Source organism: Anser anser, assembly GCF_964211835.1.
Source record: "Anser anser genome assembly, chromosome: 15".
Taxonomy (NCBI): domain Eukaryota; kingdom Metazoa; phylum Chordata; class Aves; order Anseriformes; family Anatidae; genus Anser; species Anser anser.
In genome coordinates, this window is record NC_139736.1 from 13,566,698 (window position 1) to 13,584,254 (window position 17,557).

Sequence of the window (17,557 nt, forward strand, 5' to 3'; positions counted from 1 at the left end):
AATTCTTCCAGTGTGAACAAGGGAGTCCACAGAAGAACTCAGCCACGTAGGGCTGTTTTTCTTAATCAGAAGCTAGCAAGCCCCATGCTGTTCGAATAGGCTGCTTTAAATATCTGAGCTAGTTTAGAATTGACCTAACTAGACTGATTTTAACCTGCAGTTTGAAATGGAGAGAGAGAGCCCAAGACTACTATTTGCCAGCAAAAAAAAATTCAGCCAGAATTACTCATACTGTAACTTGTGGTGATACTGTTGCTTCGGGTGCCAAAATGAAGCAGAAATCAGGATTTACAAGTCTGGAGTGATTTGTGTTTTGGTAGCTGGTATTATGTTAGAACACTTTTCCTTTAAGGCCTATGAGATGTAAAATAATTCATGAAACACTTGGTATTTGAAGGGTACTCTGTAGATTAAAGCATTTTAAATCTATATATAAGTACTTGTGCTGTCTTAATCCACTGTTCCAGAAAGTTTGAAAATTCAACTAAATAGAACCTTCAGTTCTGGACTCTGAAACGTTGGTGTCAGTTGGTTTAACGCGCTTCTTCAATGGAAAACCTCCTGCCCTTGCTGTTTGTGCTAGGTCTGCGGTGCTTATCTGTCAACTGACTGGAGCGAGCGGAGACGAGGCGGGAACAAGCTGAGTTTCTTTGGAACTGGGGAGTGCTTTGTATTTAGGGTGAGTAAAATTTTGTTGCTACACAGCAGTATGGCAAAACGCTGTACTGGTATAAGTAACTCATGCTTTCCTTCCAACTGAAGGGGCTGGATTTTATGCCCTGCTAGTTTCTAAGTCGACCGAGCTCTTAATGTTGAGTGGAGAAAGTTTTACTTCTTGATTTTGTGGTAAGACTTTTATTTCCCCATGCACAGAGTATTTTCTAACAAGATATATTAAGGTAACATGGGAACTACTGCATCATTTCTTCAATCACCTAAAAGGCAAAGGCATAAAGAAAAATAACATCTGACCTAACACACAGTTTGGTCCAATCTTTGGTGCAGGTAGACTCTAAGGGGCTTGAATGTTGTTTTCTCTGCAGAACTTTCAGCATTGTGAGTGTTCACTAATTTAAAGTTTTGCTTTTCTCCTCACCTAAACAGCTACAACCAGAAGTAGAACGCTATGAGTGGGTAATCATAAAACACCCAGAACTGGCCACAAGTGGTTCTGAACCAGAAAATCACGTCTCACCAGCTTCCAGCACCCTTTCGTCCCGTAGCCTTCCATCAGACCCATCAGATCGCCTTTCTCCTTTCTTATCAGCTCGGCACTTCAACTTGCCTTCCAAAACAGCCTCCATGTTCATGGCTGGCAGCAGTGAATGCATCATTATAGGTAAGTCAGTATGAAAACTTGAGCATATATCCGACCAGTTCTTCCTATCAGCTTTAGGTGAGAGGGTCACCTGTGTTTACCATATATGCATTTCAGTATTGCTACAGTTAGAGAGAAAAGTGGCCAAAACCTGATGTCATTACCCAACCAAACTTCCCATGGCAAAACTTAAACGCTGTGCATTTTAGAATAAGATCTTTGATAGCAAGTCATAGTTTTAAGCACAGCCATACCTTCATCCTGCCTAGTGATGAGAAATAGTTCTTGAAGAGGATCTTAGTTTATACTGAGGCTTTTGAATCACAAGGTAAAGTATAAAACATGTTCATTCTGCTGGAACTTTATTGTATCTGTGATGCTGCTGACTTTGGCAAAAACCTGCTTAGTAAGGTTATTGCTTAAGGGAGTTTACAAGCAACAGGTACAGCTGTAGTTTTTCTTTTCCCAAAAAGCTTCACTTGACGCTTGTTGAGACAGCAACTAGTTCAGTGATTTCTTCTGTACCATAAAATGTCTGCCAATTTCCCACTTAGCAACGTGTGCTCAAATCAACCGCAAGCTGGACTGCTTAAGCATCAGCTAGGCTAGTGAAAACTTGAGTGCATTTGTAACTGAATTGGAAATCACTTATATTGATGTATCACAGATAATTGAGATCTTTACTGTTCACTATAGGTAGTAATAAGAGAAACACAACCTTGGGCAGTAGATACATAAAAATGAAAGTTGTACACAATTCCAGGTGTAGACAAGGCTTTCTACCCTTTTGATTCTTCAGATGGCTTCTGTAACTATTCTTACACGGTTGGCCTATAAGCAGTAGGGAAATCCTTCTTTTTGTTTTCCTAACACATTTCTGTTTAAATCTGTTTCACTTTACTACATCTCTTGACTATAAGCTCTGTGAATATTGACATAGATCCACGGATAATCAAAATCCTGTTCACTTTGATGTGTTTTCTAATGATTAAGAATGCTAAGCCAATGCTGTTGCTTATGGATCTTGTTCTCCTCCCAGCTTTGTTTTTGATTGCTAAGTTTCTGCAGTTTTTCTTCACTGAGAGAAAATATGCAGTTGATAGCTTTCACGATTCTCCAGCAATGAAAAACAAGTCGTAAAGGCAGGCAGTTGAGTCGGTATTCTTGTTCTTACTGAATTGCATGAACTTAAAAAAACCAAAACACTTCTGATATTGTCATTTAAAAGCTATGCATTTGATCATAGCTGTTGTACCTGAAAATAGCAAGTAAATACCATTTAAAGCTTCCAATACTTAAGTTGTTTTCTTGTATAGCAGTTTCACATCCTAAGAAATGCAAAGACAGCTTTAAATTCGTCCTTGTCTCTTCACAGGAGGTGGTGATGGCCAGGCTCTTTATCTTGATGCAGACCTGAACCATGGAAGAACCAGCCACTGCAATACTTTCAATAATCAACCATTGTGTTCTGAAAGCTTCCAGATCTCTGTCTTGGAGGTGTGGGGCTTCAGGGACACCATGAATGGCTGACATGACTATCATTATTCAGAGAGTTTTTCAGTTGTCTTAGGATTTCCAGGGAAAATTCTAATGCAGGAGCCTAGTTAGAACGTAATTACCTGTGGGCACAGTGTTCCTTAATAATTACTAAGCAGTGCACTTGAATGCAGGGCTTAGTTGTTTACTTTTATTTAAGGCAAGTTAAAGTGAAGTGATGTACCTGATTAACTCCTTAGCTCATTACCTCTAGATATCAGATCTGGCTGGATTCAGGTGTTGATATTAGGTAAAAGTGAAAATGGAATGATTTCAAACCATCTTAAATGTATACAAATCAATATCGCAGGACAATTTTGCTGTTCAATGCAATTCCTCGGAGACACTGAGCTGCCTAAGGTGTACTGTAGAGCTGTGTGCCACTGGAACAAGTATCTGGCTTGAGCCAGTAATCTGAAACGTCCTTTCACAGGAATATTGGAGACCTCAGATTTGACAAAAGGCATAAAAAAGTTCATAAAGGCATGACAAAAGTTCATAAAATCATTGCCCTGCTGTAAACAGACATTGTGCAGACAAATCATGAGCTATTATCAGTACCATTTCATGAGAAAGTTCCTTTGAGAATTAAGGACTTTCATCACTGTGATTGCTAGTTAGCTTCCTCCTTGTACCTGAGCCCTTGATACATTCCAGTTGCATCTGTTTGAGGAGGCTGCCTCTGAAGAAGGCATCCAGACAGGACAATCATATCTCAGAGACTTGATTCTTGTTTACATTTCTATTCCATATCAGTATAATAATTTCAGTCTGACTTGTGTTTCAGGCAGCTGAAAGCCTAAGATTATGTGCAGTGCTTAGACACTTCCATTTCTTTGTCTTTTGTGGAAGCTGAAATGAAGCTTTAAATCTGAGAATAATTGTGCTGATATCACTAAATGTTTGGGGAATTAAACATCAGTGTACAGAAGGTTAACGCGCTCTCCTGAAGTTAAATGGAGGAATGTGGGAGGGGAATCTTCTATGTAACGTTGTTCTGGGAGTGAACGAGTTTCCCAGGAGAACTCTAGGTGACACTGTTTTTCCACATCTTGAGTCTTCCATGTGATGAGACTCTGAACAAGGTAATGTTCTTTTGCCATCTGTGGTTGGGTCAAGTGTGGTTGATGCAAAGAAGCTTTTGCTTATTCCTGAGAATTCAAGCGTGCAGTTCTGTTCTGCAAGCACACCTCATGCTCTGTGATCTCTGGAGGCAACTGCTGGCTGTCTTTATCTAAAACTGCCTGTATGTACTGCAGAGCCTCTCCCACATGAAGCACAAGCACATAAATATCAGTGGATAGTCCAGAGCGTGCCACAGAGTGTTCTCAAAACTTCAGCGAGAGATTCACTAGTAAGGTGATTTACTACTATGGCTGAAATGAAGGGAAAAGAGGAAGTGAGTTTTTTTTTCAGCTGTTCAATCTAAAAAACTCTATTGGAGTAGGGAAAATGTTGTTACTACTTAATCTTGAAGTTCATAAAGGGAAAAACTTAAAATTTTTAGTGGTAAAATCCCAGCTGGGCTGATCAGAATCATGTTAATATTCAGAGGTCACAGGTCAGTCAGGTTGATGTTGGCTTGTTTATCATGTCAGCAGTGAAGTATGTGTCTTGGTAGATTGTTGCCACTTGCAAAGTCAGTGAACAAACTTGGCAAAAATGTGAGTTCCTTCTTATGGTGCCATTTCGAATTTTTTCAAAATAACCCCTTGAAATACTAGATTGCATATACAAATTTACGACATCTTTTGCACTGAGTATACCTGCTATTAGATTATTTCTTACTGTTTGAGAGTAAGCACGGGTCCTCTTTCCCACTTAGCACTCAGTGAGTTTTGCCCGGCTGTTGATTCACGTACTGCTTGCTCTTTTCATGGGTTTACTGTAAGCTTGGTTGAACTGGAAGGGTTGATGTAATCAGTATTACTTATAGATATTGATGGGAAGGGGCTTGAACTTCTGGCTTTTTACAAACATTGGCTGATGCTGCCTTATTACTTTTTTTTCAAAGCTGGCAGTATCATGTTGCACTCAATAATATCCCACAAAGTTCCTCTGACAAAATAAAACACTTGGAAAATGTACCATGTTCAGTAGGATGTCTTGAGTGTAGGTGGGATTTGTTAGCTTTGTCCGTATCAACTCTCTTTTCAGCTTGCCTGTGAAGTGCCCTTGCAAGAAAATAATAGCATTAATTTTCAACTTGTCAAGTTTTTGGAAATTCCCTAGAGCTGCGTTTTGGCAGGATTTGTGTGACTTCAGTATTACACTCCAAATGAATAGCTTTTATGTGCAAAATCTCTCCTGCAGCTGGTGGTGGTGATGTGACTTTTCTCTCTCCGTTCTTGCTGGATGCAACTATGTCAGTAAAACCCGAGTACTGTACCATGTCTTAAGTGACACTCTGTTCCTTTCCCTGGTCTGTTCTTAGTGCACTGATATTTGGGTGTTTGAAATCAGAAATTACTCGTAGTGGGTCAGAAATTTGTCATAGCATATTAGTGTGAGAATTCAGGGACTGATGCTAAAAATCAGTGAGATTCAGACATCTGAGTCTCGAGTCCTTTTCATAAGTCAGTTCTAGGACTCAGCCCAGATTCCCTTATATCAAGTGAGAACAGCTTCTGGTCCCTCTGGTGAAGGATCACAGAAGCCCCCTTTTAGGTAGCTTATCTGGATGACCAACCAATCTTTCGCATGGGACTAAAGGTAGTTCTTTTCTTCATTCTTAAAACAGCACATTGCATTGGGTGGCAGGACTCAGTGGTTGGCAGTGTCTTAACAGCTGCTCTGTCTGTGCATCAGCAGTTAGGGGAGGTGTGCTTGGAGCACACACTGCCCACAGAACAATTTGAACTGTGACTTGTACGAGTTTGCAAACCACATCAGAGTGTAGATGCCGTTTCAGACAGGTAGATGGGGTGCCAGGTGATCCTCCTTCTGCTGCCCAGTGATATTCTTACCAATCTTAAACCATTGCTGCAGTGTGTGCTTCTTTAGTCCTTGTAGCCACCTCCTCTTGCAGACATCCCGGAACACTACTGTATTGCTCTGAATTTGAATAACGTAAATAAACAAGAGGCTGCAATAATCTAGCAAGAGGAATTATACAAAGCTGTGTCATCTTCACCCATTCCTTTGGTCCAGTAAAAATGAATGTTTCTTTTCAAGTGCAAATCCTCGTGTGTGCTTTTCATTGTTTGTGAGACATCTTAGAGGAATAGCATTGGGACTTGACTTACCAGTAGTGAAGAGGCTTTTTTCCTTCCGTGTAGTTAATGGTTGTTGCTGACCGAGTGTATGTCAAAGTCAGGTAATTAAGCCAACGGTTTGTTATGTTCTATGCAAAACTCTAGGGGTGGACTGCAAACAAACTGCTCTTGAAGAAAATGGGAGCAGTGGGCACCTTATCACAAGGTTAAAACTGTCCGAAGGTCCCCCAGCTGCAGAGTGTTTTGATCGCGTTACAACTGACTGTTGGAGCGCCCTCCCTCGTGTCTGTAGTCCTGTTGGCAGCCAAGCACTAGTGTCACTTGATAAACTGTTCAGTGTGAAGCTGGAGAGCCGAACGCTGTGCGTCAGCTACCACAGTTCTGCAAGAGCAGTTTGCTTTCCTGAGAAGCTGTTCTTGCTTTATGGTATTCTCAGGAAGGCAGAAAAGACTAGAAACTCCTGACATTAGAAACTTGCATTTATTTCTAAGTGGCATTTAAGCTGTTGCCAGGCCACAGGAACTGTTTCCAGGTGCTAGACAGACGGGACAGCCTTCCTCTTGAGACCTTGAAGCTGTTGTTCCTACACTTCGATACACTAACTTTTCTGATGAAGTATGTTAAGGGGAGAGGGAAGGGGGAAAAAAACTCGGATTCCTCTGGGTTGAGGTAACTGAAAACAATAATAGTTGGAGGGGCAAGCAGTACTGATCTTTGAGGAGCTGAACCGTAATGCCCACAGAGATCTGCGTTTAGTCATGGAGGGGGGGGCACATATCAATCAGCTCCTGTTTGTGTGCTCTGAAGTTCTGCACCTTCTCCTTTGAACTGTGGCCTCATTTCTGCGGGGCAGTGAGCTTCCTCTGCTGACGGCGCAGTCACCGTCGTGATGCCGATGCCACGGCGAGTGAGGACCAAGAGCTCACCTGCAGCTGTGGCGCTGGAGGAGCTGAGCTGCTGCTGCTGACCCCCGGAGTCTGACCGTTAGATCCGAGTCTCAGGCGCCCCACTCTTCACCTGGGATGCCTTTCTGCCAGCCCTGCCGTTGTCCTGAGTGTTGTGCGGAACTCCTCATAGCTGAGACGAATGTGTGTGTTCTTTGGTGTGACCTTTTTGCTTCGGATGAGTGGGTGTGCTGCTGAACTGCTTTCCACCCCGGTTGTTGGAATTGCTGCCCTGCATTGATGCTGGTTTTGTTACTGTGAAGAATCTTGCATTGTATTAAAAGGTGTTTGACTGTGGAAGCTACTGACTTTGTTCTTCAGCAGAGCTGTCTGTGGATTTTTCCTTGTTGTAGACCTCAGAGCAAGCAATATGGTAAAACTGAGAAATAAACCTTTGAGCGTGTATTCTCTCGTGTGAACTCTTCACAGTGATGAAGCGTGGCGCAGTGAATATGCGGTTTCTGACTGGCTTTGGAGCTTTCACAATGCTTGCAACAAGATCGGGTGCCGGACTGACTGGGGAAAAACTTAGGTTGGCAAATTCTGAAATGAGCAGCCTTTCCTTGGCTGAGGCTGAAGGGTGTGGTGTGTCCCAGCCCAGCTTGTGTAAAAATGCAGTTTAGAGGTGTCTTCTGCTCACCAGCAGCTGACTCAGGCCAACCCATAACGCACAGAAACCAACTTTGCAACTCGAGGAGAGTTATAACGCAGGTATGTTTATTGCAGCGCTGGGTGCAAGGGGGATCGCTCCTCCTAGCTTGCGCACCAAGGGTTACTACCAGGGTGCTTATATTGATGGGATATATACATACTCATTTCACTTCCCCCTAAATTTCTTGCATATTCATTAGGTATCAGAAGAATCATTAACGTAGGTAGAGTCCTCGGGTTGTCATCCAGCATACTCTGGTGGTCTTTTGATGAAGGCCAGAAGTCTTCCTCACTGCTAAACTTCTGACCTTTCCTCTCATTTACAGACTTCAGCAGTCCAAGCCAGTTTTTGTTGGTTCTATCATCTGTGTGCAGGAGGTCTTCCCTTACCTTTTAGGGTCGTCCCGTTGATATTCCCTACCTCAGTCCTGTCCTTGTGGTTGATTTACAATATCCATCTGTGTTAGCTAAAACTTGCAAAATCAGCATTGGGTGACTTCTCTAGATCTGCCACAGTTCTACAGTTAACCCTTTAGCATCTATTTCTTACTTCACCACCAGCACGGCTCCATCCTCTGCATGTGAACAGTGTCATTGACTTAACTACAGTCCCGCAGCATCTAGGTCTGCCGTGCTCTCTCTGGAGGCTGCACCTTCCTGGTGACAGCATAGAGGTGACTTAGCAGCAGGCAGGCAGCTTGATCAGGGAATTGCTTGTTTAAAACCAGTATTTTTCCCTTGATGGCTTGGTTTTAACCTGGATCTCTTCCCTCCCGGTGTCCCTGATAACAGAGCAGTTGCTTTTTGACATGGTTGAAAGAAGTGCTTCTAGTTAGGAGTGCTGGTTTAAACAAATTTTCCTGTTGCTCTAAGCCAGGTCTTCAGCAGTGCCTTAATCGTTAAGACTTGTGGGAACTCCAGCAACTTATTGGTAGAGTTGGAGGATGTCAAGGTATTTTATGAGCAAAGTGTCTTTGCAAACTCCCTGCAGGGGAAAAAAGCTGTTTGAACTTCAAGTGAAATTACCCTAAAAGGCTGGGGTTTTAAGTGAAATCACTTGTCAGGTAGGGGTTAAAAAGGAAAAAAAAAAAAAAAAAGAGAACATGGAAACACCCACATAGAGTAGCAGAGGAGGTCCCCAAGAGCAAAGCTGTGCTCTGAGGTGATGCAATGTGGAAAGGAGGGCTTGCTGAGCTTGCAGAAACAATTTGGGTTGTTCACGCCTGCTCTCTGCGCTGCAGTGTCGGTGGTTTGTTGCAAAGAAAGCCTGTGGCCACTAGAGGTTCCCCTTCGACTCATCACGTAGGAAAAACTGGTTCCTTCTCCCTGCGTTATATACAACTAATTTTACATGCCAGAAGTCCCAGAATTTAGTAAATGGAGATTACAGGAGTCTTTTTTTTTAAAAAAAAAAAAAGACGCAGGAGCAGGGCAAATGGGTGTGAGGCAGGTTTTCTCCAGATAAACGTGATTTCCAAAAGTGAGCTTAGCATTAAATACTGTAAATCACAATTTTTACAACTCCATTATAGACCTTAGGCTTCATACCAAAAGTGCTCAGTAGAAGGAAAGTGCAACTGAGGGAACTTAGAGCTGAGCGATGTGGGCTCGTGGTTTAAACTTCGCAGCTACTTTAACCTATGCAGCCTTGCACCTGAAAGGGGAATTAAATGCTTGATGCATCAGATGGTGGGAGCTCTTTATCATACCTGGAGGGCTCGACGGTGTGGAAGTTGTGGGTGGTATCTCACAGGAACGGTAGTTTGCATCCCGAAGTTGGAGGAGCCTTTCCTCCTGGAAAACGAAGGCTGTCCTCTGTCTTGCAGTGGTGCTGCCTTGTGAGAAGAGCGCGATGCCTGCCAGCTCTGCCTTTCTTCTGGATTTTGTACACACTACGTGTACTGTAATCATGGCACAGGTATCTGCTTCCTTGGGAGATATTTTGCAGCCAGCTGATGGCACAAGAGCACTTCTGGCAAAGAGTGAACGTGAAAGCTTTCATACTTTTTAAAGCACCCTGCTGGGTATTTCCATCCCTGCCTTGCTGCCGCCCTCCCCAAGCGCTGCTTTTGGTTGCACTTCCTCTGCGTGAGTAGCTGGGAGTGATCTGGCCACTTGGCCATGGTCTGCTGTCTTAAGCTGCTTCTGACTCTGTTTTCAGACCGTGCAATGGGCTGATCAGTGAAACTGAACGTGGACTTCAGCTGGGCGATGTTGGAGAGAATTCGGCCTCTGTTTTGTTTCTCTTGTGCAAATGTAGATAAGGCTTCGGGACTGTCCACGCTGTCACAACCTGGATGCATGCCTCCCTATTGCTGACTCAGCTCCAGTTCTCTGTTTGCTTGGTGATTCACCTCCTTTTTATGGTTGAGTTTTCCTCCCAAAGTCAGTGGCTGTGCCCTCCATCTGCCATTGACTGATTTTCTGCCTGGTCTTGCAGCCCTTCCGATCTCTCACGGCTGCAAGGTGTAAGGAGCCAGCTTGGAAAAACTCTGTGGCAGAGTGCAAATCCAGTGTGCCAACAACCATGCCTCATCCTCCCCGCCTGCAGGAGTCCTTCTCTGTGCCATAAACAGAAGTCTAAATTTTTGACCTATGCTTGTCCCAGACCAAGTAGCACCAGCGTGGGCTCCACCGCTCGGCAGAGCGAGCTGGCCATGACTGGTGCTGTCTTGCTGGTGGTGGCTGGGGCGCAGAGTGCTTCTCTTCACGCTGTGAAATCCTGCTTCCTTCAAGGCCTCTGGGTTAATGTGAAGACCCACTTCTGCCCCCTCACATTGGGAAGCTCCTTGCTGTGCTGTAAAGACTACCCTAGGCGGTCAGTTCCTTTACAGAACCGGTGTGTGTGGGCTGCTGTACCAAGCTTGTCTTCCGCAGGGGGCTGAGCATACTGTGTTTTAGTGGACTTCTCTTGCTGGGGCTCTGATTCAAGCCCAACAAAGACCACCAGCTGAGTTTGGTTGCTCACTATGAATCTTGCAGAGCAACAGCTAGTCCAGCCTTCCTGAAGGGAGATTTAGGGCTAAAACTTCCAGCGTTTGTCGTCTGGCAGCTGTTTGCTGGGCTGTGTAGGAGCATACGTCCAGCCCAGTGTTTTGTCCCTTGAGCTCCTGCGTGCTGCACTGTGTGCGCTCCGTGGGGACGGTCCTTGGCAGCACGGGGGCAGTTCCTGCCTGCCCAGGCAGCACAAGGTTGGGAGCTGGGGGGGTCTCGCAGAGACACGATGTCCCAGCGCCCGGAGCTGTGGCAGGCAGCTGATGGCCATGGAGGCAGGGTTGGGGGTGTCTGCACAGCCCCTCCTCTCCCCCCAGCACCCAGAGCTCTTCCACGTGCTCCGCGCAAGCGGTGCGGCACCAGCAGCTGCTGCCTGCCCTCACTGGGGTATGCAGACACAGCCCTTGGGGGACGCTGGAGGAGGGCACTCCGGGCTTCCCTGCTCTCCCCACAGCCAGAGCACCGCTGAGCTTTTCCCATGGCCCAGGCGAACGGCCACAGCATGGTGCAGCCCTGGCTGGGTAGCACAGAGCTCGCCAGTTAGCTGCCTTCAGGCAAAACCAGAGGAAAACTGACTTAGCCATTCCAGGGTGACAGAAATACTCACTGACTTACACTGTGCTTTGAAGGATCTGCCTTTTTTTTTTTTTCCACCAGCTGCCATAGCCAGTCTGCTATGTTTTGCTTTCTCTTAAGTTGCTGGGTAATCAGTCAGGGCTCCTAAGTAGCACTGTGATCTTCTGCTCCTCTGGGGTACATAAAGGAAAAGCGTCCTTCAAGGAGCTTCGCTTGCACCATGGGGTCAGGGGTGTGCACCTGGGTTAGTTCCCCATTCAGGAATTGTTGACTCCAGAAGCAGCAGTTTACCTTCAAGCACTGTAGGACTCTGCTAGGTTATAATTCTCAGTGGTTTTGAGCGTGTGAGTCTTCTTGGGACAGCTTCCTTTGCTAATGAGCAATGTGATTGTGTACAGAAATTGCAGAAGTAGAAACCACAGGGGGAATAACTGGCTAGCAGAGGAAATTTGATGAACACGAGTTCGACGCAGCCGGGGGGGGTTGGTATGGGCAAGTATGGGAGGTTTCCAAAGAAGAGGCAAAGCCCCTCTCCTCCCATGATGGTTGCCATGCTCACATTTAGTACTCCAACAGTTTTGGAGCTGCTCAAACTAGACATTTTCTCCTGGTTGCCAGCCTGTGTTTGGGAAGGGAGCTGTTCCGCTCCTTTGGCTGGTGGCAGTAGGGAGTAACCCAAGCCTACGTCCTGTCCGTGGGGGCCTCCAGCCAGTGCCTGCTCCCACTCCTGGGCTGCCCTAAGGAGCTATATGTGAAGAAAGAAGAACATCTGGGACAGCCCAAAGGAAAAAGGAAGGGCAGGGGCTCGGCATGTAAGTCAATGTAAACAAGTTCCTTTGGCCTGAATTGTGTCTCATGACTTCTGCTGCCATTCCTCTCTGGTGCAGCCAGAACCTGCTTGCAGGGGCTGGATCTGTGTTTCCTAGTACACAAGACATGGGTCTGTTCTCAGCAGCATCGGCACCAGCCAGTTCTTGTTCCTGCCCTTACACTGTTTTGTGTTTTTTTCAGGCAAAGGATGTGTGTAAGGGCTTAATGTTTAATCTGCATCCTGCTAGCCAAAAGGACTCGCAAAGGTTAAAGGAACCTGGGAGCTTGCTGCACAAGGCCCTTGTCCTTCCCAGCATCCGGGCGCCTCCAGGCTGGCCGTGCAGAGCTGGCCAGGCCTGAGATCTTCAGGAGGAGCGCAGGGATGTGAAATCTTGGCACTTGCCGGGGCTGCTGAAAGGCATGGGATGAGCGATCACCGCCCCGGAGAAACAGGAAATTCTGATGGTCCGGGCACCGCTGCTGCAGACGTGGCCCAGGCAGAGCGGGCGCTGCCACAGCACCGCCTGTCCCCCTGCAGTCGCAGCACCCCTGTGCCCGCCGTGTCTGGGCAGGGGCTCCCCAGGCTTCGTCCCAGCCCGAGGTGGGGCCACAGCCTCGTCCCTCCCCGGGGCTGCGGGACCCTGCCTGGTCTGCGTGGGCTCTGCTGGCGCTGGGGCCTCTCCAGGTTCTCTCTCTGCGTGGCAGCTCTCCTGCGGACGTGGGGAGGGGAGGGCTGCTTGCCAGGAGGACAGGCGCATCCCTGGGACTGAGAAATCGTGCGTGTGCCTGGCGTCTGCATCAGTGAGCGTGGCTGATTCACACGGAGGCACTCTGAGCTGGGGAGCTATTCCTGACCTGCCCATGTGAGCCTGGCTGTGTCAGCTGAGGGGAAAAAAGCTCGCTGGGGAAGAAACGGAAAATCTCCCTGTGGAAGAAACCTCCCCTTGCCTCTGTGCCCCTTCCCCTGCTCCGATCCAGCTGTGTGCGAGGGGTGCAGCGGGAGGGCCGAGTGCCAGGGGGAGGCTGGAGGAGGAACCAAACTCAGCTTTGCCTCCGAGCAGTCGAGGGGTGACTGCAGCTTTCCAGGGCTGACCTTAGCCAAGGGGCTCGGCTCGAAGGGCAGCCCCTCGCGCTGCTGGGTGCCCTCTCCCGCCCGGGGCTGAGAGGACGAGCTCAGAGCGGCGCCAGGCTCCTGGCGAAGCCCTTGCAGGCCGATACCAGCACCAGCGCCCTCGCCCGCGGTGCTGAGCTGCTCGCCTGGCGGGTGTTTGGGGGGCTCCGGCCTGCCCCGTGGCACCGCAGGCGCTGCTCCCTGGCTGCCTCCCGTCGGGGGCATTTCCCTCCCTCTGCCAGAAGAGACAAAGGAGTCACAAAGCTGGGTTTGTTCCCATTTCATAAACCCCAATGCACCTGAAGCCCCGCACATCTATTTCAAACGTTAACAGTATTGCTGCACAAAATCAGCTGCTTTTAATGCTCCACATATGCTGCCCTTTAATTTCTGCACTGCGCTTAGGGGATAAAAAGGGGAGTACAAGGAGGAAGTGAGGGTTTCCATGCACGTCCCGTATTTCCACTGAGTCTCCTCTAACTCTTCCCCTTTTCTGGACAGATATCCCCGTGTGATCTTTTGTCATCCACAAGTGGCTTTGCCCTTTTCATCCACATTTCCTGAACTTTGCTATCAGCTGTGTCTTCTTGAAATGGCAGCGGTGAATGCAGCGATGCTTTTCCTCCCTGAGCAAAGAGCCCAAATCTGATAACTCCCTACAGCTCTAAGGCAAGCTGTGCCTGCTGGACCCACGCTGAAACATCCTGGGCTGCAGCAGAGGGCTGGGTTTTGGAAACCCTGGCGTTAGCCGGAGCCAGAGCCATTGCTTTGGTGGCATTGGCGAGGTGAGCACATCCTGCAGATCCCCTTGGCACAGGGTAATTTCTACCAAACGTTATTTCTTGGGCGTTTCTCCCTTGAGGGCTCCCACCACCAGTCCTGGCCGCAGCCGGACTCTGCCACGTCCGAGCTTGAGGTGCCCCTGGCTGCTCGTGTCCCGCGTGGCTGATGGGCGCTGGCAGAGGAGACCCCAGCCCAGGCAGAAGTGGGACCGCGGGCATTGGAAGCGCTCCTCCTCCCGTGCCTTCTGGAGCAGCTCCATGGGCACGGGGGTGCTGCTCTGAGCAGCTGAGACAGGCAGCTGCAGCTCGTCCCTGCGGTTAGCGAACCGTCCTCCCAGCACCCTGACGGCGCTCTGCACGGGGTGCTGGAGGACAGGAACTGCCTGGGAGCAAGATGTGAAACCCAGAAAGCAGAACTCTTCAAACAAACAACAAAAAAAGACACTTGCCCCCTCCAATTCCCAAATCCCCCTCCTCCAAGCTTTGGCACGGTCCCGTGTCCCCTCAGCAGACCCAGCGGCTGCTGTCAGAAAAGCCGTCGGGTCCGGAGCTGCTGGGAGCGAACCCTCACAGCCTCGGGCGCTGGCGGTGGCTCCTTCAGCAAAGCAAAAAAAAAAAAGGAAATACTGGGCCAAAAGAGAAATAACAAAACCAAAGGAAAACACTTCTCTCTTTCAGTTTCTCTTTGCTTAACAAAGCGATAACCGAGGGCTGTTTAACTTGGCTCCCTTGCAGCATTTTGTTTGGGCGCTCCAAGCAGGCGAGGACACAGCTGGGAAGGTGGCCGGGCAGCCAGCAGGCGCGCGCATCCTTTGCCCAGCGGCTCGGCGGCCAGGTGGGACTGCAGGGCAGAGCTGGGCAGCGGGAATACCTGTGCCTCCTAGGAGGGGTTTTGGAGGGTAAAATGAGCCATCTGCGCTGCATCGGACAGAACCGGCGATTGCCCAGCCGAGCGGCACAAGGTGTGCCGTGCAGCTTCCACCACCAGCTGCGGCAACGCGGGGCTGAGCTGCGTTTTCTCCAGCCTCCTGCAGTGGTTCCTGGGGGCAGTCCTGACCTGACCCCGCTGCCGGCACCTCGCCGGGGAGACGGAGGCGTTTGGTGGAGCTCAGAGCCTGCAGCGGTGGGGGCACGGCAGCAAAAGGAGCGCGGAGAAAGCAGCGACTCGCCACACCACCCCCGGGGGCTGAAGAGACGGGAGAAACAACGGTGATTTCCCACCTGCATTCACCCACGGGGAAGCAAAAAAAAAAAAAAATAATGATACGGAAAAGAGAGAAAACAGTTTTTAGCAGGGCAAGAAAGCAGGATGGAAATCAGCTCATTAAGCCCCAAGTAGAGGGAGGGAATCCCGATGTGCAAACTGCCCCAGCCCTGATAGAACCCTGGTAGAAAGGGGAGTTGTGCCCTCAGGGACATGGGGCGCAGGGAAGAGCCGAGGACGAGCCCGCAGGAGCACCAGCCCCCAGCCCCGTGACTCCACCATGTGATTTTGGTGAGATTTCGGTGAGACACCACGGGAGACGCTGAATCAGGGAACGCCGTGGCTGGGTTTGCCCCATTCCCAGTGAGCGTTCGCTGCTATGGCCGAGGGTGATGGGTCCGCCACCAGCCCCGCTCTTCCCTTGCTGCTGGCACTGGCTCAGCTCCGTGGCCCCTTGGGGCCTGTCCCCAGCCCTGGCCAGGCCGGTGTGAGCTGAGCTGGGGGCTCCTGGCAAGCCGGGAGCATTTTTAGGATGTTAGCACCAGATCGGGTGCTGCCTCAGGAGGGCTGGGCAGCCAGTGCCTCCCCTCCATGTAGCCTGCAGCCACACCACGTCACCGAGGTGCGCAGAGTCACGGCTGATTTGGGCTGGGCATTGCCCTAACGCTGCAGTTCAGCACCCAATTTTCCATCCATCCCTCCGTTGCTCTGGTCTCTTCCTCCCAGCATGGATCCAGCCTCCAGCAAACCCGCTGCGGTCCGGGAGAGCCCTTCCCATCCCTGCCCCACAGCGTGCCTGCAGCACGGCTCGCCCAACGCTGGGCTAACCCAGCCCGAACTCAGAGCGCAGGGCTGGGGAGACCCAGCTGAGCAGCAGGACGCTGGCGGCAGTGGAAGTTAGGTGCTTTTGAGGAGCAGTAGCACAGGAAGGGCTTAACAGCATCCCTTCAGCACCCCCCCAGTGGCGCTGGGCAGAGCCTCCTGCGTCCCGCCACCGTCGCACCGTGACCTGAGGCTCCCGTGACCCCGCAGGCCGGGCGGGAGGGAAGGGGCTGACGCTGCCGTTCCCAGAGCCTGGGCACAGCTCGCGGCCGGACGCGGGGGCAGCCGCATCAGCCCTGCCCCGGACGTTTCTCGCCTCTGCCTGGTTGGCTCCAGCATCCCAGGGACGAGCAGGGGACAGCTGGGCTGAATGAATATGGGGTGCTGTGAAAATTGAAATGTTTTGGAAAAGGCATTGGTAAGAATGTAAAAAATATCCTTTCGATGAACCGTCTCTTTTTGGCAAAAAAAAAAAATAGAAAATAAAAAATCTACAAATTTATTAGACGTTTAGTGCTGGAGAACCGAAACCCAGAGACGTTACCTGAGCCACAAATGGGGAGCGTGGAAGGGGAGGGAGGAAAGGAGAGGCAGGAGGGCCACGTCCCATTCCTCTGCTCTGCGAGGGGAGCTCACACACCTTCCTCCTGCCCCTCCCCTGGGGATTTAGGTAAAATCTTTGGTTCTCGGTGTCCTGCTTCCAGGGCGGCAGCTCTGGGCACCCCACTGCCCCCCACAGTGACTGCTGGAGATCCTCGTTAGTGGTAACAACCGCCGCCCTGGCTGATGAACTACGGCTCCCGGGGTGCGGTGCTGCAGGAGCAGCAGTGTTGGTGCTGGTGATGATGATGGTGGTGGTGGTGGTGACGGTGATGATGGTGATGGTGATGCTGATGGTGGTGGTGGCGGTGGTGGTGGTGGTGATGGTGGTGGTGGTGGTGACGGTGATGATGGTGATGGTGATGCTGATGGTGGTGGTGGTGGTGGTGGTGATGGTGGTGGTGGTGGTGACGGTGATGATGGTGATGGTGATGATGATGGTGGTGGTGGCGGTGGTGGCGGTGGAGGAGGAGCACACACGGGGCCTGCAGCACCCGCGCTGCGGTTCAGGACCCTGTCCCCAGGTGCCACCACACAGCCCCGACCTCTCCCTTTTGGCAGCCCCCGTGGCACGCGGGCTGCGCGCTAAATCCTGTCAGGGGCCGGCACGGGGCCTCCTGCCCTGCCCCACGGCAGGGCGCCCCCGCCGCCCCCCGCCCGCCTCGCGGCCACAGCAGCGCCCAGCGCCCGGGGCCGCGCCGCGCGCCCACGCAGCCTCGGGGACGCGCGCGCCGCGCACGCACGCGCGCTCCCGCGGCCAGGGGCGGGGTCTCCCTCACGCCCCGCCCCCTATGCTAATGAGCGCTGACTCACGCTGGGACTGAACCACCGCCGCGGACGGAGGGGGGGGAAAGGGAAGGGCGGCGCCCAGCGGCGGCCGCAAAGCCCCCGGCACCTGCGAGGGACGCGGCGGCGGAACCGCCCCCCGCCCGTTCCCGGGGCTGGGCCCCGCCGCGGGAGCGCGGGGGGGGGAAGTGGCAGCGGGGCGCCCCCG

At 50.4% G+C, this 17,557-nt stretch overlaps 2 protein-coding genes across 8 annotated transcripts in view; both read left to right on the forward strand.

Moving 5' to 3' along the window:
• The window catches only part of LOC310881976 (TBC1 domain family member 24-like), a 29,891-nt gene extending 22,473 nt beyond the window's left edge, over window positions 1-7,418 (forward strand). For all 6 annotated transcript variants that reach the window (XM_083800006.1, XM_083800003.1, XM_083800008.1 and 3 more), the window contains 3 exons: window positions 584-679; window positions 1,105-1,339; window positions 2,694-7,418. In XM_083800006.1, the coding sequence (XP_083656132.1) occupies window positions 584-679; window positions 1,105-1,339; window positions 2,694-2,848 (486 nt within the window). In that variant the 3' untranslated portion in view covers window positions 2,849-7,418. The remainder of the gene's footprint in view (window positions 1-583; window positions 680-1,104; window positions 1,340-2,693) is intronic.
• A 5,774-nt stretch (window positions 7,419-13,192) lies between these two features.
• On the forward strand, window positions 13,193-17,458 carry LOC310881982 (uncharacterized protein). 2 transcript variants are annotated; one of them, XM_083800033.1, is made up of 2 exons: window positions 13,193-13,940; window positions 14,018-17,458. In XM_083800033.1, the coding sequence occupies exon 2, from the start codon at window positions 16,806-16,808 to the stop codon at window positions 17,385-17,387; it is 582 nt and encodes a 193-aa protein (XP_083656159.1). In that variant the 5' UTR covers window positions 13,193-13,940; window positions 14,018-16,805; the 3' UTR covers window positions 17,388-17,458. The 2 variants fall into 2 exon arrangements, with proteins under 2 accessions (XP_083656159.1, XP_083656160.1); XM_083800034.1 differs by having other exon boundaries at window positions 14,673-17,458.
• The last annotated feature ends 99 nt before the right edge of the window (window positions 17,459-17,557 follow it).

Excerpts from the sequence above, each read along its gene's own strand:
- LOC310881982 (XM_083800033.1), top strand. The coding sequence starts at position 16,806 with ATGATGATGGTGGTGGTGGTGGTGACGGTGATGATGGTGATGGTGATG.